A 25,540-nucleotide genomic window follows, 5' to 3' on the forward strand; every position below is an offset into this window, starting at 1 on the left:
TGACCAATGTCCCCAAGCACTAAGGGACAGCTAATGCTGTATCATAATTAAGTTTCTGAACCCGTCCCGGTGCGAATGCTGCAGTGGTGGCGGCACCTTCCACAAGGCCTTGCGGCCCCTCGGTAGCGGGGTGAGGAGTCAGCTCAGCCTGCCCCGGGTCCTTCGGGACACAATGCCCCATCTCCACCTTGCCTCCCCGCTGCACCCCAGGAAAAACATGTCAGGAAAACGCGTCTAGGAACTGAAATATTAAACGGATTCTGAGGGTGGGAGCCAACCTCGGAAAAATCTTCACAGAAGTACGCAAGAAACGCCTCACCCCTTCTTCAAAGCCAGGCCGAGACACCCTGCGTGCAGCTGTTTCCGCGGCACAGCCCCCGTTCTCCCCCGATACAGTCCCAACAGCAGACGCCGCCACCCGCCTCGCTGAAGGCGGGACGATACGGGCGCAGCGCTGCCCCGGGCCGGCGGCTCCGCGCATGCGCCGTGCGGGCAAGGCGCGCCCAGCCGCCGGTGGGCTGGGCCAGGCCGGGCGGCGGCAGCGAGCGCAGCTGCCAACGCGGAGGCAGCGCGGCTGAGGCGCCGGGTATGGCTCCTGCAGCAACGGGCGGGATCCCGCCGACTGCTCCCTCGCTGGGCCTGACGGCTGCCTGGCTCGGCAACCGCTCCGCTCTCGGTGGGTCGCTGCGGCTTCGGTCCTTCGCTGCGGGTGGAAGTTCCGTCGGAGGGAGAGCTTCAAGCCGGGACCCCCTCGCTCCCCGCCGGCGGCCCTTGAGCCTCCCCGCTGGCTCCCGCCGCCGGCTGTGACTTCGGCAGAGGGGGTGTGAGCCGCCGGGCCCCGCTGGCCTCTCTCACCACTCGGCTGCCACGGCTGGCTCCGCTGCTTCTCCCCAGGACCTCCCCCACACGCACACCGTCGCGGGGCCAAGGCGGGTAACTCGGTACCTGGTGTTCGAGTCCCTGCGCCGCGGCCCGTAGGAGCGTAACAGGAGAGGGGCACGTCCCCCCTTCGCCTTGTCCCCTGGGCAGTCCGGGGGGAGAGAGTAGGGAGGAGGTCGAGGCTCCGCGGTCGCAGCGCCCAAAGCTTCTCCCGCCTGCCTGCCGGGAGGTCCCCGGTGGAGCGCGGCCGGCGGCGCTGAGGGGGCGCTCGGGCGGGAGCGGGGGCTTCTTGGTCCCGGGTCCCGCTCGGGCGGGCCGGCCGAAACGGTGCTGTCCGTGTTGCCCGTACTAGTGCTTTCAGCGATAAAACGGTTCTTAATGTCGCGACAGCCCCCGCCTTGGACTGTTAATTTAGTCGGGTATGGCCATGAGTTGCGGACAAAAAGAAAGAACAAACTGTAATAAACTATACAAACTCGAGTCTAGCAACTCCTCCGTAGTTGATTTCACTTTAAGCTGGAATCGGATGGCTCCCAAGGTGGAAATGCATATAAGAATTGCTTCTACTTCACTGTCTGTTGTGAGATTAAACTTGGTTTAGCGTTTAGGTTTTGGAAGTTCAGTTGACTGTAGCCCCTGAGATCTCTGCAGAACGCTCGTGCGTGTACAAGCGCCAGATGAAGTTAGTTTTAAATGACGTTTTCTTTATTTATATCTAAGTCCAAATGTTATGGTACTAATAATCTCAAAGTGAAACCGATTTTGTTGCATGTGTAGTCTGAAGTGCTTTTTTTGTGTGTTTTGTGCTTCTCAAACATTTGTGATTAAGCTGACGCTCATTTTTACCTGGCGTAATTTTCAACTTGACCAGTTTTATTACCTTTGGGTGATATGACATTGATAAGAGTGTTCCAACTTGTTTGAGGGTAAACTTAGTGGAAACAGTTAAGAAACAGGTAACCTTTTGATACTTACTTCTGTACATCTGTAATTATTACTTGGTGCGGGCCAGCTTGTTCAGGAAGGATTGAGATATCCTCCATCTGCAAGAGGAATGGGAGGCTTGTCATCCAGTCCATCCTTCTCTTCAGGAGAGCGGAAAGAAATAAGTACTGCTGGGCACAACTGGGGCCAGTAAAATGGTGCTAAAGATACTAGCATTATCAAACCTTCTATTTTTTTTTTTTCTTTTCCCTGGCTGATCAATTTCACTGAAAGAGTTTAAGCATCTTGAGTTTCAAATTTGTGTTGACTGGTAGCTAGTGCTCTCTGAGGCCCTAGTTTTTATTTTTTTCCATGTTTCATATGAAACGGTGAGAGGAGAGGAACTGTTGGATTCTTCTTCTCTTCTTAATCATGACTATCTTTTTTTCCTCCCCTTTCTTCTCAGTTACTTTTGTGTGAAATATTTTTTTAATGGATAAATTAATTTGCTCTTTGGTTGTTACTTTTGCATATTACTGCATATTTCTACATGTTGAGATTACTATACAGTTTACCTACTACTGGCATCTTGAAGAGCGTGTAAACAGATATGTTAGTAAACCAAAGGATGTGTATACATAGGCTTATACTGACTTTTTACAAATGTTTATACTCTGGATTGCTTTATTGAGCTTGAACGCAGTTATGCTGGAGGACTGTTAGTATGCTATGTGCATTGGTAGGATTTAATAATGATAGCAGTAATTTAGTCTGGTATATCTAGATGCATAGGTTTGTACATATAAAAGCTAGAAGTTGGCAAGTCTAGCAGGAAATGGGAAAGCTATGAAAGAATTTTTTCCTTCCTCTGAGTTTGCTTACTTTCTGTAAGTTTATATGCTGTATATTCACACAGGGGATGTACTTGTTTTGGTTAAAATTGATTTTTGATTCATCTAAACTAGTGTGGTGGTTAATTTGCATAAATGTGTTGATATGAAGTGGTTGGTAGCATTGATTTAATGGTGCTCACTTAAATGCTGCTTGCACTTGTAAATTTACCCATGTTATGGAATACTTTTAAATATCTGATGTGTCCAGGAAAGATTTTTTTTTTAATAGCCAAACTGCTGAGGTGTGCTCTAATTAAATGCATGTGGTAGCTGCATGCAGTGCATATTTTATTTGAAAACTGAAATTTGAGGAAAAAACTTTCCAACAGAAATGCAAAGCATCAGTTCTGTGTATTTTTGCAGCTGGAGTAGTGACCAAAGCAATTACACTGTAAGCACTGCAATTTTAACACTGGTAAACAGTGAAACATGAGCTTTTTGTCTCTATGTTTCCACAGCATTATCAACTGCATATTGTGTCACACACAAGGAATGGACTGAGTCTCTGTTACTGCCGTTCATATAGCATTTTTTCCCCTTTCTCAACGGGACAAAACTGCTCTGGATACTCTTCATTGTTTGTTGGGGTTTTTGTTGTTGGTTTTTTTTTTTCATTGAATTTGTAATAATGTCAAATGTCTTCATGGTGTGATTTTTTTGGACTGACTGAGTGACTGACAAGATGATTTATTAGGTTTGGTCTTCCTTTGGTTCCTAACAAGCTCTATCTGGAAGCGTAGAAATTGCAGTGGTTTAAATTTGTTGAGGGTTCTGTGCGTTATACAGTAATGCTGATAGCTATAGTTTGTTTGCTGTTAATAGGACCTATCCTTACATAGGAGGTATCCCCACCCTCAGGCTTTCAGGGAAGCCTGCCTAGAACTTTTTGCAGACAACTTACAGGAAGTATTGAATAGGGCATGCAATTCAGAAATAAATAGGAATTAGGAAAGAATCATCAGGGTGGAGACCTGTTTCTCAGAGTTCAAAGTTCTCTTTCCATACCTACTGAAAAAGTTGCCCACAATCACAGTTTTTGCAGTGACCAAAGACTCAGTCTTTAATTTAAGGACTCTTAGTAGGCTCCAGCTTGAGGTACTATGAAAAACTTGCAGTTTTATGGTTTTAATACAATGTTGAGTAGTAAAGATGCTGTTGGATATTATGTTCAGGTAGGCCATCCCCAAGACTTGCTGCATGCATCTTGTTCTCAAAGTAGGTGCAGTTAGAAAGAGCTTTAAAGAAACGTGGTTGATCCTTCTGCTCACTTTTTTCAGACACTGCTTTTGACAAATCTAATGAAGGTTTTGAGGTCTGTTCTTAACAGTAAACTTTAAACAACCTTGCTTAACCTCTACGGCAATTGGCGGTACTGTTAGTAGTTGTCAGTATGTTCTTTCATCATGTGGCTTCCTTTTTCTCATCAGACTTCCTGCTTATTTCACTTCTGGTTGTAGGTTCTGATTACTACAAGGAAGCTAGACGTGAAACGGAATTCACAAACTTGTTGAATGTTCCTCTTCGATGATAGGTGTTTTTCCTTTGTTATTCAGTTTATGCATATTCCCTAAAGTACAATTTCCGTGAACAATAGCCTAAGCAAATGGTAGGCAATAGGTTTTTTTCACTTAAGAGTTTTTTCCTCTGGAAAATAAACTTTTTTTAACCTGTTCTTTGCTACCTTTTCTAGTTTGCCTGGTCTCTTGTGTAGGTACCACCTTAGTAGTAAGGCAGAGAAGTCTAAACATTTCCTAAATATCTTTCTGTGTGCCTGTTTTGGGCAGTGATGTATTTTGACTTGTGACTGAAATGGCTTGTTATTTCATCTGCTTAGTTATATGAAGGCAATTTGACGGTAGTGTCCAGAATAGAAAAATACTATTTAAATCAAATAACTCTGACAAAGTGTATTTAATTCAAAGTCACAGCAACTGTTCTGGCTAAATTTACTACCATGAAATAAATAAAAACCTGTATTAAGTCAGTACATGATTATCATCAGACTTCTAAACAGTGCTAAGCACTTGAATTAAGAATCTGAAAAATGAAATTAGACTTTCATAACAGAAACCTCTACTGCAGCTATAGTAGAATGCTTTGTTATATCTAAATAAATTGAATGTACTGAATGAATGTAAATAGCTGATTTAAAGCTTCTTTCTTTTAAGAAAATATCTACCACATCTGAAATGCCAAGGGACATAAGCTGGTCATTTTTGGTATTTAATTAATTTCACTAAAACTCCATTACCTTAGTAAGTTTTTAAAAATAAAGTTAGTTTTCTTAAATGGTTTAGAGTGAAGTATTTAGCGTGTATTTAAGAAATTGAGGTAATAAGTCTTTTTATTTTTATGCCTGAGTTTAAAAGTGTTTAATTTAAAGTAAAAAAAAGTTGCACTTTAAATGACACTTAAAATGAATGCTTTAAATCAAAGCATACATCCATTCACCTTCGATGTCTGGCCTGCCAGTAGGAAGTGTTGTTATAGTTCAATGCAGTTCAAAGTGTACTTCCCCTAGAGCCAGGAGAGGATGAACCGCTAGGTCTGATCATCAGGTGCCTTTTTCTTGCAGGGTAAGCTGAGGTCACAGCTGCCTAACCATTCCTCCTCATGGCATTGCCAGCTTAAGCAGTCCTTTCATTATGCCCTTTAAACAGTGTGTAGGTCCACATGGTGAATTGAACTAGAAGTGATCCAGGTATGAAAGAAAGAAAAAGAAGAAAAAAAACCTCTGACAAAACCCCCACCTCTCCCCGCGCCCCCCCCCCCCCCAAAAAACACCCAAGCAAAACATATTCTAAGTTATTTTGAACCTTAAGTGATTGCTGTTTTTCCATAGATGGCTGAACTGACACATTAATGGTGAGGAGGAAGAGAAATGCATAAGCTGATGTTGCTACTGAGACGTGTTTTCCAGCTATGCTTAGCTGAGATGTTTGATCAGATCATATGCCGTATCTTAATGTTTTGTTTGTCTTGTACTTAAATAGGTTGTACATTGATTGTATTTAATTTCTTGAAATATTAATTAACATTAAGGCCAACAATAGTTTGTTTCTGTATACTGTGAGCTTGATAGCTACATTTCATTTTCCTGCCTGAAAGAAGGAAATATGATCATGTAACTCCTTGAACTTTATGGAGAAGAAGATAGTGAATATGTATGTGTATTTTTAGCAGGTAAATTGCTAGAACAGTTAAATTCATAAAATATAAACAAAGTTCTTTAAAAGGCATACCATAAGAAAGAAATGGATTCTTTATCAGTACAGCAGAGAGAAGATTATATCATTGTTTATGGACTACTTTCTGTAAATTAAACAGTACAAAAACAACTGGAATGTGCTTGAAGTAATCAGCTAGATGTAGATTATGCTTATGTTTAGTATAGGAGATTTAGAAAAAATAATGCATTACTATAATTAGTTTTATATTGCTTATAACAACTAAACAGGTTTGATCTGTTACAAAAAGGATTTATTTTTCAAGAATCTGAGTTCTTTAAGCAATATTAAATATTTCTAGAGACTTCTCATGTGCTTTATGAAAAGTTTGAGAATTGTCTATTTAGGTCAATACTAAAGGCAAATCTTTGAGATAACCGAGGCTCATATTGAGGAGGTCCTGGTGATCATGCCAAGTGTGAAATCTTCATGTACCTGCAGCTAAAAGCAAGGAAGGAGTAATTCTGTAATTCAGTGCAAGCGGGACCTCATATTGTGATAGTAGATACTAAAGGAGGAATTGTTCTGACCTTCCATTTGCAATGAGTAAGAAAATAGGTGTGGAGGGCAAGCTACTACCTTTGCAGGATCTTCAGCCATGCTTGGCAGATAATTGCAATTCTGCTTTTTGACAGTGGGATGAGCACCTTAGAGAGGTGCTCCCTTCTCTCTTTTATGTGAGTTTATAAAACCTTAGGGGAAAAGAAAGTTTGTTACAGGGCAGTACCTTTGCTTACATGGTCTGCTCCAGCTTCACAGCCTTCAAGCCATTGTGGTCTTGGAATATTTTTGTGGTCAAACATTATTTTACTAATATGGAGGGAATACAGTGTTTAACTAGAATGTTAATGGATATGTCTAGGCCATGTAAAAACTGCAGTTTAATGAAGGATGAAATACTTTTTCATTAATGAGCTTTTTTCCCCTCATATATTCTATTTCCTAAAGGTGCTGTAAAATTTTCTTGAGCCATTGCTGAGATGGAAGAACACTGTCTTTGTGTCAGAGTAGTAATGATTAGAACCAGTATAAAAGACTTGTCTGAGGTTGACTGTTCTTATATTTTACTTTTTAGGTAAAGATTAAGTAAGGGCAGACAATATTCAAGTTCAATACCTAACATATATTCATTTTTAATCAAACAAAAGTACATGGGATTTGAATTAGTAGCGTGAATGCAATCTGTGATCTACAGCTTAAGTATCACTTTAAACATGCTGAATATTGCTCCTGATTTTTTTTTATTTAGCTCACATCTTCAAGTAATTTTGATATATAGACTGGTATGCAATGACAGGTATATTAAAATGCCAGGACAGCAAAACACTGAAACAAATGAATTCCTGTATGAATTGACTTGAGTCAAGGAAGATTACTATGGCCTGAACTTGTCATTAAAAACCGTTATGAAGCAACATCATACATCATGAGAATGAGGTAGACTATCAACAGTGTTAATAAGCATAATATGCCTCTGGGGAAGAGGAATAGGGGACATACAATGAGTGATGTAACTATGACTTGGGACATAAAATATATTGCTCATTCGCTAGGCAAGCCTTGTTTTTGCATTATGTCATAACTGCTGAGGTTTTTGAGGGCAGACGTCTTGATGTGTGTAGGGTGTTTGATAATGAAGGCTGTGTGCTTTGCTCTGCTTAGAAGGTTACACAGCACTATTTGATCCAGCTAATTAATTTCTTTTGGAATATTTTTGGTTTGATTTTGGTGAATTTTTACACCTCTGAACATAAAATGAATGGCATCAAGTAGTTTATGGACCTTGTGTAAATGATATATTTGGATAGAAATATTATTGGTTTAATGTTTTACTAGTAATAAGCAAAATACCTTGCAAAGTTGTTTGTATCTTGTTGGATTTTAATGGGAGAATTAGATTTTTAGATATCTAAGGACAACTGAAGAAAAATCATATAGGCATATCCTATATAGGCTGGTATATTGGAGTATCTATGTTTGTTAATGCATTTTAAATGGGGAAAAAATACTTTAAGTGTATTTTCCTGCCTAGTTCAAAAGCTCTTTAAATCTCAGTCCAATTAATGGACTAATCTATGCTACAGAGTATTCAGTTGATAAATTACAAGTTTTTCAACCTCTTTCTGTTAGGAAAAAAAAAAGTGTGAGTATAGGCACAGTTCTCACATTTATTTATTTATTTTTCTTTTCATTTTTATAGGTTACATGTCACCTTTGAGAATTTGCCTAGATTGTCACCACCTCTTGCAGAATAGATTGTAGCTGATGAGGTTTTCTCATTGGTGTTCCAGGTGGCAGTCTATGAGCAGAAGTACTAACTAAATTGTAAAACAGATTATGTAGGTAGAAAAAGAAACAGAAAACAAAGAAACCCAAACCGTTGGTTCTTACTATGCAAGCATTTACAGGTGAGATATATTAGGTATGCTGGGATATCAGCCTGAGTAGTTTCTGATGATTTGCTTTTTTGGAGGATGGATATGGTATTTAGTGATTGCTCAGCAATGATCTGCCCTCCTGAAAATGTGATGTAGCTCTGTGGCTGGAGTTGCTTGTGAACTTAAGATTGGCTCAGGTTTATAAAGAATTTTCTGTTCTTTGCTGTGAACATTTAATAGTATTTGGGATCTATTTTCCCATTTCCTGTGTATAATTGCTCCTTTCTGTTGATTGTATGCAGCTTTGTGAATCAGCTTTGTATTTTAAATTTTATGTTTTCAGTGGCTATGTCAAGTTGATGGGGTTTAAAGTTGGTGATTTAAAAATAATTATGTAGGACATTATACTTTTTTTACATGTATTTAATCCTACCACTCTTATTTTTGGAGCCTACTGTGAGACTATGGCTCAATTACTTCAGGAAAGCTTGTTCTGGTTGCATTTATCCTTGCTCACAGTTACTTGTTCCTTCACTTCAATTTACTTGATGTCTCGATAGAGCAGTTTGCCAAACTACAGGTTATACTGATTCAGTAAAATGACTGCTTGAAAGCTGAATACTTTTAAAGGCATTTTTTCTTAAACCCTGGTCATCTTGATAATCCAGTTTAAAACTGTTCGCAGGGCTATGGTCTGGCAGGAGCACAGGCAGTGGGGTAGCAGAGGACTGAAGGGAAAGGGACTTCTTAAAGCCACTTGGAATTCTGGAGAAACTAGTGATGGACAACTTGGAGAGTCTGAAGCATGGGCCTTTAGCCATGCAGTTTAGGTTTGAAGTGGGAGATACCTACTATGGTTAGAGAGAAATGTCAAGAGATGTTACTTGTTTGGACAATGCATCCCACTCCTGCTACAAAGAGGTAGAAAACCTGAAAAGTCAAGTTGTAGTCATTTTGTGATCCTGATTTGTCCTTTCACCCATTAGCTTGATTAGTAAGTGGCTGTTTATGTCTCAAATAGTGTAGAAGGTCTTTCCCATTCATTCTTAAAATGGATAACGTGCCACAAAATCCAAAGCATCTGCCTATTTTTGTCTTTATTTGAACATGAGGGATGCTTATTTATTAGTACCTTTCTGAGCTTGTGATGTATACTATTTAAGTTGGATTTCTTAGATTCTGAGATGTTATAGTCATCAAAATAATACTTTTCTGGTGTGATGGCTTTTTTCCTGCCTGGGAAGTAAGTTAAGCTATTTTGTGTGATTAAGAGGGGGACTTTGTAGCTGTTGCTACCTGCTGGTTTAGCAAAAAACCAAACCCAACCCTTTTATTTTTGTATATTAAAAATTAATTATAATTTCTTAGAAAGCAAATAAACTGTATGTAAGATGAACCTTCTGAGTTACATGATTGTGTCCATTAACCTTTCTCATCTTTTGTTTCCTTGTACTGTAAAATAATTGCAGTCTTAAAGTATTAAATTGTAGACAGTGTTCCATTGTCCTTCTCAGGCATAAGTTAAAGCTTCTAAAGGTTACTTATCTAGTAAATTCTGCATACAGTTAGGATTGCTAGTCTTTCTTAAAAGTGAATAGCTTTCTTTTTTGGTTTTGGGAGTAAGCTAAGCCATCTAGCTTTGACCAAAGCAAACATCCTGAGATTTTATTTTAGCATTTAGCCTCGTGATCTGTTCAGTAGTTTGTTTGCATTTCTTTCTATTTTTCCTTTTTATTTCTCTGCATGTGTACTATTGTCTAGAAAATTAGTTTAGAGAAATGCTTAACACTTCTTTTTTCTTTTTGCTAATGGGGTTTTTATCAATTGTTATTTCAAAGAAATGCCAGTATTTTTTCCACTTTGAGCAAGTCTTGTGTATTACTACTGAACTGACACTTCAGGACTGTCCTGAAAAACATCAGAAATACTTTAAAAATAAAAGGTTTAGTGTTTTCATATAAAGAAAAATAAGGTAAACGTCTAACTGCAGTTTTACAAATATTTTCTTAGCTATCTGTTGCCTTACTGGTATTTTTCAAATACAACTTAGTTACACAGCCAGTGCAGTAGATGTATTTGTGGAATAACAGTTTTTTGGCAATTTTCTGGAGGCTTGTATTAATTTTTTTTAAAAGGGGAAGGAGTTGATTGTTCTAGACACTTGTTGTGAAAGTGTCACTGTCATGTAAATGGTTTTCTGATGAGTCTTCGTTCCTTCAACCAGTTGGTTTAATGGAAAGATTGTGAATTGCCTTGTCCATTTTAATACAAGTGGGTGGAAAATATCTTGAAAAAGTGTTAGATTTTTTTTATTGGTCTTTTTTGTTGTCATTCTTTCCTACTCCAAAAATTGTTTTCACCTGAAGTGGAGGAGAAGAATAAATGGTAAAAATGCAGGAATATTCTGGCATGTTGGAAGAGTAATATTTAAATTTTTATTATATGGAGTGTGGAGTGTATATAAACTCTAGAGGCTCAGAAGGAATTTTGAGTATGCACAAATGTATTTTTGGATTTAGCCAAACAGTTGAACTTGTATACTTTTACTGAGATTTTTATTTATCTGTGTATATTGGCTGTTAAAGTAGACAAATATTGGAACAGGTTGCCCAGAAATGTTGTGGAATGTCCATCCTTCAGATGGAGCTTACCTGAGGAACCTGATCTAATCAGAGCTGCTTTTAGCAGCATTTGGACTAATGAACTTCAGAGGTCCATTCTAATGTAAATATTCTATATTTTTGATGGTTCAAAAGGCTGGTCTGTAATGTGTAATATACATCAGTTAATTTCAGAGGTTAATTGAAACAAAAATGTTTTATTGTGGGTATAGAGTTAGTGCGTGCCTATGCTGTGACTTAAATTCTTTGCAAACAAAAAAAAGCCTCTTTCCTAACCTGTTTCAGGTTTAAATACAAAACGATTTACAAATGAGCAGAGGGTAAATGTTCATTCTTTTGTGCTGTGAAATTTCACTATTAAGAAAAAAATCAGGGTGGTTTCTCTCAAACCTGGTACTTTTTCGTTGCTAGGGTCAGTACTGAGTCATGTGTGTACTCCTATATTAGGGAAGGATCCATGTTTTTTAAGCAATTTTGCATGAACTTAGAATCAGTGAGGAAAATGCCATACAATTCCTCTGATGGGAACAAGGAGCAATGGCGGTATTATTCTTCTGTGAAATACTTGAGCCCTCTTGTTGAGATTACGAGCCTATCAGGCTGGAATATGGTTTGTTCTGCACTGCTACATTGAAGAAATATGATGTGAGTTTTTTGTATGTTAGATGTTTTCTAATCATTTTATGAAGAGGGAATATCTACTGTTATTGGTGTGAGCTCTCAGCCAATAGAGTGTGTGTTGTCCATTCTGGTCATCACAGAGGGTATATCATATTGATGCTATGGGGATTTGGTCATGCTTGTAATTTTCTAAATGCTTTAAAGTGATCTGTAGTGTATAGTAATAACTGTGTGTCTTTGTTTATGTAGGTAATGGAGAGTTTATCCAGGTTTTGTCAAGCTATGACTTACAGACAACTACTTTGACAACTAAAACTGATGGCAATGATGGCAAGGCTGAACACCTAGAGTATATTGCTTTTGCATTGGTTCCTGTTTTCTTCATCATGGGTCTCTTGGGGATCCTCATCTGTCATGTCCTTAAGAAAAAAGGATATCGTTGTACAACTGAGGCTGAACAAGTAGAAGAAGAAAAAATTGATGAAAAAATAGGTAATCAAAAAAGTCTAATAAACAACTTATGTACATTGCAGCTACTATGGAATAATTTATTGTGAAACTTCTGTCATTTCTGTCTATCTTTGACATCAAAACAATGTTAAGAAAAATATTTTTATTACCATTATATATCTATTGGGTTTTGATCTTTGCCAATCAAAACTAGAGAGCGTTCCAATTTCCCATGCAAGTCCTCTAACATCAATTAAGGGCTTAGAGGGATCAAAGTATCCGGTATATTTGTTTGAAACTATACACTGCAGAGTCGCCAGATTGCTTTTTTGCATTCCATATGCTGCTAGCAACAAAGTATACATAATTCTGAGTGACAAAAAGCTGCCTTTTAAAGCAAAAAAAAAAAATAAATCTTAGTTTTATGTTTAGCAATCTTAATTTGTTCCTGTTGTGCTGTTGTTCCCATCTCCCTTCTCATTGTAAAATGGAGCCTTTGGACTGAGTGTCTGTGTTCCATGTAATTTGTGCTGCTTTACTTTTTCTTAAAGATATCTTTGGTTTTGTTCTAATGTTTGTTTGTGTTCTTGTTTTTATGGGTCCTCATTGCCATCTTCTCTTACTTGGGGGGGAAAAAACCCAACCCAACAACAAAAAAAACCCAAGAAAAGAGTGTTATCACTTGGGAAGGGCTATGGTAACCCAGTATAGCATTTGGCTAAGTTAAAACAAGGGCCAAATCACTTGTAAATACCTTTGGCCTCCTCCTTTTTCCCAAATAATTACTGTCAGTAGGTTTATAATAAGTGCAAATTACAGTGGCTCTGTGGTAAGGGTAGAGCCAAGCAGTGCAGTAACGATGTGTCAGTAAGTTCTTCAGCAATTACTGCCTGGGGCATGTACGCAGGGAGTGGGACTATCTGATCTGTTAGTTCACCTGAGTGGTAACAGCAAGGTGAGTGGTAATGGAAAGGGGAACAAGTTTTAGGTCTTAGTTTGGCGTAGTAGCTGTGTCTTAAGTTGCATTGCAAATTTGCAGGTTTTAGGATGAAGACAAAGGGTTGGTACAGAGATGAGGAATCCCCTAATTTACTCCTTAGAGACAAATTTAGGGTCTTGCCTATCAAACTTGCCTCAATCCTATGATTTTTATTTTTTTAAATTTTTCTTTCTTTATAAAGCTAGTCATAACAATTATTAGGGAAGGGCAGAGCTGTGCCTCTTTGTTTTCTGTTTCTCTCCCTGATCTTTCTCTGCCTTCTGAGGTTATTCTGGGGAAGCTTCCAGTATTGTTAGTGGTACAATCGATTCCCAAAGTATTAAGTATAGTCATGAGGTTTCTTTCTTAAATCCCTTGCTCCTGTAGTCATATGAGAATTTTTTTAAATTAAAAAAAAGAAATCAAATGTTATATCCTTGTAGTTATGGTGAAAAACTTAAACTGAATCCATCTTCTAGTAGAAGCCAATAATACCTATTTTAAAAGTGACTTGGGACAGTGTAATGATTTTTGTTTGTTTTCCTCCCTATGGTTAGAACTAGAAATACTGCTTTCTTTGTCTCCTTATGAACTAGAGAAGGAATTTTGATGTATGCTTCTGAAAATACTGAGTTTATTCAAGTCTTGGATGAATATGTTAGAACCAAGGTATAGATTCCATAAACTTGTGTTTATATTTTTTCCTGCATAAGGACTCAAAACTTTCATCTAAGCTTTCTCTCCAAAGTGATCTTGTCTTCTTTTTTTTTATGTAACCCTTTCTGGTGTGTGTTTGGTTTTTGTTTTGGCTTGGGTTTTTTTGTTTTTATTTTGGATTAAAATAAATCAATTCTTGATTTGGAAGGCCAAGATATTGACAACATATTTATTTCCTTGCACAGAAATGAATGAAACTATACATGAGAATAGCGACACTGTGGGACAAATTGTTAACTACATTATGAAAAATGAAGGTATAGTATTGTGATATTGAAGTTATAAGCCTTTGTGATGGTGTTCTATAACAAGTACATCTTTTTTAGACATTGTGAAGTATGTGTCTTCATTAATAACCACTTTGTACATGCTTAACTCTGAGATTGCCTTCAGAAGGCAGTAAGTTCAAACAAAATAGGAAAATTTATCCCCTTTCCTGAAAATTACTTTGTATAGTAAGTTTGGTTCAGGCATTTCTTGATATTGGGTGTTTGATTTTTTTTTTTCTTGGTTCATCATTTTGGTTTTTTTGTGAAGCAAAAGCTAAGGTTTCTTTCTTAATGGCAATCTTTAAAGCATGTGAAATTTTACATTTTGACCAGATTAAACTTGTTGTCTTGAAACAATTCCTGCAGCTGTTGTCTGATGAAAGGCTTGTGCATAATTGAGACAACAGAGTAGACTAGCACTAACGTTGAATTTTGAACATGTTATCTTCATGTGCTGTGTAGTAAAGTAAAGGATAAAGAAGATATGACTGAAAAAATAAAATCACGTTGAAGTAGCCCATGGAACAGTTTGTTCAGAATATATTTGCCCAGTAGAAGAAACATTTAGGAGACTGCGTGCTTTTATAGTACAAGAACTTTTAGCTTTTTATATTTGTATAAATCAAAGTTCTCCTAAGCATTGAACTTGCTTTGAGTTACTTCTGAATGAAGACTAATCTTCTGGAAAAGCTGTGGTTTTGGGTTGGGTTCCTTGTGTTTCCTCCCCTCTCCCCTTAATAACTGTTGAGCTTGTGTATTTTTCCTCAAGGTTGGGATTAGGTACCCCATGTGCGCGGGTTTGGATTTTTTAGAATATGTGAGTAATCCATAGCTCTTGGCTGATAATTAATCTGCACTTTATAAGGCTCACTTAAACTGGTGTTTATAATCTTAAGTTCTTTATATATATGAGGTGATGATACTCCTGTGATCAGATGGATGTTTTAGAGTTTTCAGAGCTCTTGTTTGTGAGTGTTGTGCAGATGGCTACATTATATGGCTTGTGTTGGGGCAAAGCTTTGAGTGCTGTATGAACTGTAATTTCAGTAGTTCGTGTTAAGAAAATCCCATAGAATTTTATTACCTTTTTTGCATAATTTTCTCTCATTCCTTTTTGGAGATATACTTAATGGAGTCATCTTTCTTTTAGATGAAATTTCTTTGAAGACCTTTAATTGTGCTGTTTGTTTATTCTAAATTTAGAGCTGTACACTTTTGAAGAAATCTATCTATTCTCATTGCAGCAAATGCTGATGTGTTAAAGGCCATGGTGGCAGATAGCAGTGTCTTTGAACCTGAAAGGTAATTACTCATCTTTTTAATGCATGTTTCTTGAGGCAACTAAAAATGTACCCTTTCAAAGGGTTTTATTTCCTGGGTTATCAGCTGAGAGGATAATACTTTGATTTCCTTGTGGTGTCTCTGAGTCACTAAATTTTAATGTATGCCCTGGGTTAGTAACTGGCTCTTCTGGTTATGAGTTCTAGCTGTGTAACAACAGATTTATTGCTTTTTGGGCTAAAGATTTACAGAGGCTGCAAATATTTGTTTGCTTTAGGGTGAAGTTACTTAGAATTTGGCTTAGTAAGCCGAACTCTGACTTGAAAGAACAGAAGCAGCATTCGTTTCATTTGTATGGATGCTAACTTAAAATAGACATCTCTTTCTGTCTCTCCTTCTGGTTTACTTTTTTCTTTATAATTGTGGTAATAATTTATATTTATATTTTTTTACTACACACCTATTTAGAGAATGATGTAGTGAAAGTAGTTTAGCGCTTTAGTTGCAGAAGCATCATTTGTGTAGAAGTACTTGTATCTGTACATGAGTACCTTTATCTCTTTACTACTCTAAATACTCTTCATATGTAATCCTGCGTTCATATTCAAGGCAGAGAAGATGAAGGTTCAAGTAGTACTGTGTCACTAATAAAGGAGTGTATAGTTTCAGCAAAACAGATAGTTTGAGTATGCAACCACTTATATCCTGTTTTAACAGTGATAGGCTTGGTTATTGAACTTTTGTAAGTTCAATTTTTTTTCTTAAGTATAGGAATTAGTTTTAAACTTACAGTGCAGCAGAAATATTTGTTTGAATTTTAACTCAATCTTTTTTTGTAGGGATGTGTGATGTTATTTTGGGAGTTTTAGGCTATTGTTTCAGTGGTGAACTAAAATACAAAAAAGTAAGGGGAAGGGAAAATGCTTGTTTGTTCTTATGTCATTTCTGACAGATACTCTTAAAGCTATAGTAACTCAAGTGCAAATCCATTGTATTTCTTTAAATCTGGTGCACTATGAAACACTTCATAATGATAGAAATAGTAATGACTAAGTAAAATCTGCACTTCTGCCACTTAAAACCATTAGTTCCTGTCTTTGCTTCAGATGTTAAACAGCTTTTATTTCCCTTATAGCATTCCCTTATTTGTTTGAAGACCAATAAATGTCTCCTGTCAATATTTTTGTTTTGAAAATAAACATCTAAGTAACTCCAGTCTCTTAACAGCATGTTTTATTTCCTTAATTTGTTCTTTCTGTTCTCCTCTGGAGACTCTTCAGTTTGTTAGTATTTTTCTTGAAATAACATGTCTAAAACTAGATGGAACGTTCAGCTGAGGCATGATTAATGCTGAGTAATGTAATTTTAGGTTCACAGGTTATAGTCCTGTTATTTCTGCTGTGAAAGTTGTCCTTTTTAAGCAACATTGTAATGATTCATGTTCAGCTTGTGATCTTTACCTTTTTCTGAAGAATGATCATCTGGCTAGTTGCTTTTTAATCTGGGTTTGTAAAGTTTTTCTACTAAAGTACTGAAAATTGTGTTGTCCTTACTGCAATACATCCAGTATTTTTAATAAGATTTATGTATGTATAAATGTGTCTTTCACACACAGGCTCTTCCCTGATCATCGTAATTTCTCATCTTGTCTTCTACAGTTACTGTGGGTGACTGAAAATTTATGGGTACTTTAGCTATTCTTCTATTCTGTTACCCAAGGAACTATTTAAAACACTGAGTATTGCCAGGACCAGAATAACCACATTTAGTATGTCTTTCCAGTTTCGTAGTAGGCTACTGATATATAACTTCCTGGTATGTCTCTTTTGGTGTTTTTGTTTGGTTGGTTGGTTTTTTTAATGAGGTGTGCTACTTTACGCTATGGTAACTTCACCTTTAATGCACTGAGCTCTAGCTTGCTTTAGGAGAATGTTTTGCAAGACAGTGTCAAAATTGATGCTGCTGTCCAAAAAAGTACATCATCTGCTTTCTATCTATGCTATCCTCTTTTCTGTTTTAGAAACAAATTAGATTGACTAGATATTGTCAGTAAATGCCTGTTGGTGGTTGTACTGCTTTTTCTTTCTAGGTACTTTGAAAAAGCGTTTTTCTGACACTTAAGCTGAATTACCTGTTGTTTTCTTTTCTTGTCATGGTATATATTTTAGTTTTGCCTCTTTGCAATATTGTGGGACTATGCTATTCTTCTGTGAGTTCTTAAAGATACTGTAGCAATTCTGAAGTACTTTAAGTAGTTTTGCAAGTGTGAATTTAATCAGCTAATTAGATGTCTTCATCAATATAAGTCCATGTAACCTGTTCTATTTTAGGCTGATTTTTTGTTTCACTTCCTTGCCTTTTGTAATAGTTACCTTCACCACATGACTGCAGCTGAATTACTTTATGGAAGTGATTTTAACTGCAAAAATATGATATCAGAGGGAACCTTAAGCCAGACATCCTCACAAATAAGCAGTCTCTGGAAAAAAAAGCTATTCACTAGACATAACTGATGGTTATATTTTATCCTTTTTTTCATTTTTAAGTAACGGGATTTTATAGTAAACATTAAATTTCCTTTCTCCTTTTTCCTACAGCCCTTTATCTCCTACCTCTCCTGGGAGTCCAACGAGTCCAGGATCTCCTTTGTCACCTGGTGCTGTTCCATTTAAACACAACTGCAAAAACCATCACTTCCATACTGTTGGAGGAGTGGTAGAAAAGGATGTTTGTACTCGTTGTAGCCACAAGCGATGGCACCTTATAAAGCCAGCTCACAAATCTAAAGAGCATAGGAGAAGTCGTCTTGGAGAAGTTACAGTCCTTTCTGTGGGAAGGTAAGACTTAGGTCACTTTATGGTATACTTTTATTAAGGATGCTGCAGTCGCCCATGTTGAATCAGATATTCATTGACTCTACTCTGTTTATAGCATCAGTGATTGTTTTTTTGTAATCTTGTCACTATTAGACTGAAGTTGTTTCTGGAAGGAAACAAACTTAATTTTTTTTTTTTTTTTAGAACTATGTAAAGAGATGGGGATTTACTGTGGGTATAAATCCAAAGCTATTGCTGTATTGATAGTGGCTAAAAAGAAACAAGGATTGCTTACTAATAAATTCCTCTGTTTCTGACTTTGATGTTTCTCAAGTAAGCATGAGATATAGAAACCATTTCATTCTGTTTCATTTGTTTAATTCCTAGCTTAGGTTGTGGTTGTCTTAGAAAATTACTCCTCTAAGTACTAGTATGCAACTGTGGGTTCTGCTTTAAATCACAGTTCCCTGAGAAAGTGTGAATATTAAAAGTACGTGTAGATAACGGAAAGGAAGATTACTCTGACGTGAAGCTGGGTCCATGTAGGTGTCTGTTCTGTTACCTAGGTCTTGCGACCTGAAAACGTGTTCCTGTCCATACACTGGGTACTGAGAATGCTCTAACTACTCTCTGGGGAAATATAACTGAATCTTTCTTTTGCTTACCTCAGATTTAGAGTGACAAAAGTGGAGCACAAATCGAATTCCAAAGAAAGAAAAAGCTTGATGTCTGTTACTGGTGTGGAGAGTGTCAATGGTGATATGCCTGCCACGCCTGTGAAACAGGAAGTGAGTGAAGCACCTGCCACACCTGTGAAACAGGAGATGCAAGAGAGGAGAAGCTCAGAGTAAACTGCAGGTATCGAACATTGGGAACTAATATTGAAAGCGGTATGTTGTGAAATAAGTGAAGATAATCAGTACAGAGAAATGAAGTTGAAAATGTATCAGTTCTGCGTGGAAACTCATCTTTCAATTTCAAAAGTTTCTACAGAAGTCTGCAAAAATTATATTTGATCACTCAGTGAATGATTGATTGGCAAAGGCTAAATTATACATCAAATTCTGACCTATTTGTTTATTAAGACTTTGTAATTAGGGTAGATGCTGAAATAAAAACTACTTTGTGGAGGTGGCATGACTGGTCCAAGAAATAACATGTGCGTGGTAATTTTTGTCAATAAATGATGGTTCAGATTTAGTGGCAATGTGTTTATTACCCAAAAGAAACAAATGCTGCTGACAGCTGCATTACTGGAATAACTACAGTGCTTCTTCCTTATGCTTGCTGCCCTGTACTGTGTGCTTTTATAAGGTGACTGCTTACTAGATACTTCTCTGATAGATCAGTGGAGCTTTGGCTAATAAGAATGGAGATACATGAAAATGCTCGTATCGCAGGGATCTATGGTAGGTTACTAAGCCAGGAGGTTGGAGTTTTCTTGTGAGTCATTAAACTGCAGTGAATTGCTTGAGGTACCCCATTATGCATGTCAAAAATGTGTCTGGCATGGTTTTGGAATGCACCCCTGACTACTATTTTTTTTTTGTAATGGTTAAGAATGTCAGGGGAAAAAAAACCCTGTAAGTTAATATGATTTCCTTCCAACTGATGACACCCTGATAATCTGAAAGGGGAAAGGTGATTTTACACAAATGTGATTCAAAATACAGAGCTTGACCCTTGGGGAAGAAAGGGACTCTGGGGTGACAAAATGAAGGCACTGGATTTGAAGAAAGTGAACAAAATGCACAGTGCCAAACTCTCTCAATGCTGAGAGAGAGGATACAGTCAGGTTGTGTCAGCTCAGTCCAGTTTCAAACTCTCAGTAACCTCAAACGTGAGAGGGAAGTGCACAAGGCAAAATTGGGTATGTTTAAAAATGTAAGAAGACCCCAAACCCCTCGAGTATTTTGAGGTTAAATTCTGAGAGGCCAAGGTACAAGACATGGCCTTTTCTCTTCATCTGTTGCTTATTCATTAAGAAAACATTCTGTAATTATATCAATTTAGAAAGGAAGACAAAGTAGACAGTTGATTTGTAATGGGATACTTCCTCTGAACCTTTACTGGCAGCACAGGTATGACTGTTGGAACTAAGTAGAGTGTGTTTGTTTGGACTCCGAGCCTCCTCATGAAATGATACCCAGTTTTTTGGAACCATTGCCATAGAGGAAGAAAGACTTGGATATGTTATATGGTTCCAAATGTTTAAAAAGCTGTGGGTAAGAAGGTAAATAGTAGGCTCATTTGCAAGGAGGTGGAGTTCAGGTTTCAAAAATTAAGAAGGTGGAATAAGCTGTGGTATCTCTATTGCTGGACATTTGTAAGACCGAACTAGACAAACGCTTGTCAAAGCCAGTGTAAATACAGCTGGTCCTGCCTTGGAGGTAGATGATAGACTGTAGGGATGGTTGGGGTTTTTTGCTTTCTAGTGGCTGCTGTCTCATTGCTGCACTGTAATCTGTGAAGGATCCACAGATGTCAGTGAAAGACAATCTTTGCTCTTAATTTCTGATTCAGAATAATGTCCTTGTGCTCAGGGTTTTTTTGTTGATGTGAGTGTTGGGTTTTTTCCTTTCTTTCATTTAAAAATCAGTATTAGCTAAATGCAATAAGAGATAACCTCTTCATTTACTGGCTGCATTGGCATTTTCATGTCCAGCTAATTGTATTTTTTATCCCATGATTATTTTTTCTTTTCTGTATCTCTAATGGTAGCATGATCAGCATGTTTGTGATATGTTTTTTGACTAAAGGCTGACTAGTTATCTTCTCTTTAAACATCAGAAATGGAAAAGGGCATATATGAAAATAAAATTAATTCCAGTGCACTTTGATTTAAAAAAAATATTTTGAAATTATTCTAAAAATGTTTTGTAGTCCAGTTTTCCTTCTAATTTGTTCATTCCTTTCCTAAATAAGAAAACTGTACCTAAAAGTTCTTCCCTAAATTTAAGCCATTACTACTTTAATCTAAAAATAAGTTGTTCTCTAGAGAGCTATAACAGTATAGCTATAAAAAAATTTAAATGTCCATCTATGGCAGCTTTTTGTTGTAGAACATCCCTTAGGATTAAAGTATTGCCCTTTCTGAAAACAAATATTCTAATAGCAGAGAAGTGGCTCCACAGAATCTCTTGTAAAGGTCTCTCCAGTCCAGTAGAACTATTTTGTAAATGATCTGGGAAACTAGCCAGCCCTGTTTGATGTGCGCTACAAAAAATAAACACATCTTGCTTGAAAGAGTATGATAGTGCTCCCTAGCATGGTTCTAGATGGGTTTTTGTCCACTGCCCTGAAAAGCTGTTCACATATGAAGAGGTAGTAGTTAGACCTTTACTTCAATTACTTATTTCGAACTTCTAATAATTTATTATAGCTTAATTTACTGAAACTGAACAGATAAGCAGCATTTAAGATGTCTGTGCCTCCAGCCAATAAATATATGATAAAAAGCATATAGTTTTGGAGAATTTGGCTCAGATCTTCAGGTGCAGAGGAAGAAGGCAGACATAAATGTCTGTTTACCTGCTGCCAGAAAAGGTTTGTTCCGGCATTTGGAGGCATTAGTTCTGTGCTTTGTAGCTTGACTTTAACTGCTGTTACTGAGAGTTTCTGTATGAGATGGAATTCCTGAGTTGGGTGGTGCCTGAATGACGTAATATTACTGGTTGCTTGCATTAATTGCTGCTCTCAAGTTCAGGGTTTTTTTTCCCCTAAGCTGACATGCTCATAGTATTTTCTTGAAGTGACCTCTACAGTGTTTCAGCTTATCCCAGTGTCTTGCTGGCTGCATCATTCGAAGTTGTAGCATGTCTTCTCCATGTCTCCAAGGCCCTTGTTCTCAGCAGACTCCATTTTGTCAGTTGCTTTTGTTTAAAATATGCTTAGTGGGATGTAAGGTAGTAGATATACAGCTGATAATGGAAATAGAAATTTGGAATTGAGCTCTTGCACATCCATTGTAAGCTACTGGGTAAATAAAAGCTTAGGGTACAGGTACACCAAAGCTACATAATAGTTTCCATTCCTAGTGTAATTTTCAAAGTTGTATGCACTTTGCACTGTGATGTCATTTGTCAGTTTGTCCATGTGTTTGGCCATACTTTTCATGAGTACCAGCTGAATTTTTAGTTCCTTTCCTTTAGGATTTCATATGCTAAACTTGAAATGCACAGCAACCATGTCATGTGATTGTGGCATTTTTTTTTCCATTTCAGAGTATCTGCTAACTTTTTAATTGGCATGTTCATCCTAAAACTAATTTTGCTATTGAGGCTTATTTTTGGAATTGTTTTCTTCTCTTGCAGGTGGAACTTTTAGAAGAAGCTTGTCTGCTAGCACTTTGGAGAAAACCAAAAACTCCCAAGAGATGCGTACTATTTAAGGAAATGTATTTATGGCATTGTAGTGTTTTAGAAGTTCTGTGATGGCATCCGTGCAAGGTTAAACAATGGTTTTTCACCAGTGAAGTCAGTAAGATTTAGACACATACTGTTGAGCTGTGTGGACCTCATACCAAATGTTGGGCTTCATCTTGGAAAGAAAAAATACATAGAAGTTTTTGGACAGGAAAGGTAAAAGCCTTATCAAATAATCTTAATTTTGTTGTACTTAAGTATTTTTAATGAGCTCAATATTACGAGTAATATGATTACCCTATGGATAAACTGTGTTCACCCCTCTGGACCATCTGGATTTTTCTCCTCTGCTCTTCCCCTCCAGAGTTGACAAGTGTTTGCTGAAGATAAAAGCCAGCCTTTGGAAGATGAAAATACTCTTTTAATCTAACTGCCAGTAGCCAAGCAAAACATACAAGGAAATAATTATTTCAGCCAAAATCTGCATGTGTGCCTTTAGTACATAAGCCCTCAGACTCTGTGAAGTGACACTTCACAGTACAGAGTGGTTCAGCTGTGTGCAGATGTTAAATTAAATTGTTGTTTTCCCCCCTCCCCCTTACTTCCTCCTTGCTACTTAACATAGGCTGAAGAGCATCTTTTTCTATGCAGTTAGGTGAGCTTTTGGGAAGGTTACTTTCCTCAAGGCCACTAGTTCTCCTGTTTTCTTGTCACTAGTCACTCATATTTGAAGAATGCCTAATAGGCACCTTTCTCTTTTGTTTTTACCCACAGGCTCCTTATTAAGCTAAGGCAACATATTTCAACCATTAGATAAGGATATGGAATATTTGACATTAAAAATTTATGGAGTATATACTAAAGTACTTCAGAGTGGCTTTATTGGACTGAGGGTAGCTCTTTTGGCACCAAAATCTTAAGCCAGTGTCACTCCCTTTATATTTTAAGTGTGACCTACAGCTAAAAATACCAGTGATGGTTTTGTGATGTTAATTCTTTGTGTCTACTTACCGTGATCTCTTCTTTGTGCTGTTACTTGTTTTGGGGAGGTAAATCTTTGCAATACTTCAGCAAACTTTGCTGTGTAATAAACTGAAAAATAACGTTTGTTCTGAGTGCCTAAGAATTTAAGCTCTAATGTAATGCATTAGTATGTTTTAGTAGAGATTGCACTATATTCTGAGAACTATAAAGTAACTTAATCTACTTTATGAACTCAATGAAAATCAATGTTTGTTTTGGAATTTATTTGTTTTAAATTAATACTTCCAATCCTTTTAGTCCAAGTGCTCTAAACTGTGTTTCTCCTTGAGATCTGAGAATCATGTTTCTTCATCAGTTTATGCAGTCTTAATCAATGGGTACAAACATAAAAATTAATCTTTCTTATGTATTAGATACTCCCATGTCTTGTCAGAAAACATCAAGTTTATTTCACTCTTGCTGGAAATATGTGCTGCTGCTGGTCTTCCTGTTTGTATCCATGAGATACTAACTTGCCTTATCAATAGAGATTTTTTTCACTGATGCTATCTTTGAAAAAAAAAATACATAAATCCAGCATTCACCAGAGCTCTGAAAAGAATAAATGGTTTATGTTGCTTTTAAAATGGATATTTTTAGAGATAATTGTCCATCCTTGAGAACACAAAATAACTGTTTGGCCAGGGCTGGAACTTGAGTGTTTAGCATCTCTGCTCCCATTAATTCAAACCTGGCATATGAAATCTCTTCAATATTTAAGTATACCATAAACACCAAGCTCATCTCACAGGCATACATTTAATATTCTTGATTTTCTTTCTTCAGGCTTCAATGGATTATTTGTATGAAGAGCTAATGTTTCTAGAAGAATTTAATTAATATTTGTTATAGTAGTTATCTTTCATTTTCCAAGAGATTGAAAGCTATGAGTATAAAATGTTCCTGGAAAAAGGGAGTATTGGGCAAAACCAAGCAGTTTCAAATAATTTTCAGAAAGGAGATCCACGGTTTTAGACTGTCACAAAAGCTTTTAAAAAGTTTATTTTGACAATATTGTGTTTTGATACATGATGAGTTAATACTGCAGGTAAATTTGCCAAAAGGATGGAAGACATTTTAAACAGAAATATGTATTTTTTTACTTAATTTAAAAGTAGTTTCTATTTTGATTCCATTGGAAATATGTAGAATAAAAGAAATGAAAATGTGTTGGATATGTAAAACATTGTTTACCTGTATAAAATACTTACATATGGTATTACAAGACCTGATACGTGCAAGACCTTAATTTGTGCATTGCTACTTCAGTGAGAGGATTTAGAAACTGCCTGTTTCATTGCATTTAACACTACACTCTGCTAGTTTGTAGGGGTATGGATATTGCCATATTATTGCCTTTCTTAAATTTGCATATCAGATGTATTTTTAACAAAATAGTTTATATACAACTTTTTGTACTACCAAGCAGTAAATAAAAACTTGATTCTTAAGCTTGCTTGTGCCTTCCTTAAGCGCACATCCATTGAGTGACTTTTAACTGTAACATAGTCTTAAAATAATGCAAACTCTTTTGCATCTTAAGTTTTTGTTCATGGAGGTAGTGAGAAGGTTATGTTATGTGATGTACTTCAGAGCAGTTTTATTTTCTTGAGAAAGGACAATTGCAAATACTACTTTAGTTCCATGTTTTATATGGGAAAGAATAAAATCTATACTTTAAGCTGGCATCTCACTAAAGACCTTTTAAATTATCAAGACTTTTAAGTTTTTATTATATTTGATATTGAGCTTTTAAAAAAATACACAGCATTATCTTTATTTTCAATTGTTTTCCTAAGGTGTGGAACGAAAAACTACAAATGACAGGAAGCTCTTTGCAGTTGTTTCCTCTCAGCCTGTGTCCCTCTGTGATACTACAATGCTTAATTTGTTACATTACATTCTCACAGATGACTACAATCTGTAAATGGCATTAAAAATGAGTTTTGCTCTGTGAATAGCGTGGAGGCTCAAAGCAAGTTGTTGTGGCTAGCTGAGATGTAATTATCAGTGTGCCATCCTGTTTGCAGTTTTTTGTTCTTCATTTCAATGTTCCTGGCTGCATCACACAAGATCTGTTTTGAGATCTGTATTTGAA

The 25,540-nt window shown here is 36.9% G+C and overlaps 1 protein-coding gene across 1 annotated transcript; it reads left to right on the forward strand.

Annotated features, from left to right (window-relative positions):
- Window positions 1–493: 493 nt before the first annotated feature.
- Window positions 494–24,893, forward strand: RELL1 (RELT like 1). The gene is made up of 7 exons (XM_075752331.1): window positions 494–676; window positions 11,793–12,035; window positions 13,875–13,946; window positions 15,203–15,260; window positions 17,837–18,076; window positions 18,726–18,913; window positions 22,369–24,893. Exons 1-6 carry the CDS (start codon window positions 589–591, stop codon window positions 18,904–18,906), a joined length of 882 nt encoding a protein of 293 aa, XP_075608446.1. The 5' UTR covers window positions 494–588; the 3' UTR covers window positions 18,907–18,913; window positions 22,369–24,893.
- Window positions 24,894–25,540: the final 647 nt, after the last annotated feature.

Source organism: Balearica regulorum, chromosome 4 (assembly GCF_011004875.1).
Source record: "Balearica regulorum gibbericeps isolate bBalReg1 chromosome 4, bBalReg1.pri, whole genome shotgun sequence".
NCBI lineage: Eukaryota > Metazoa > Chordata > Aves > Gruiformes > Gruidae > Balearica > Balearica regulorum.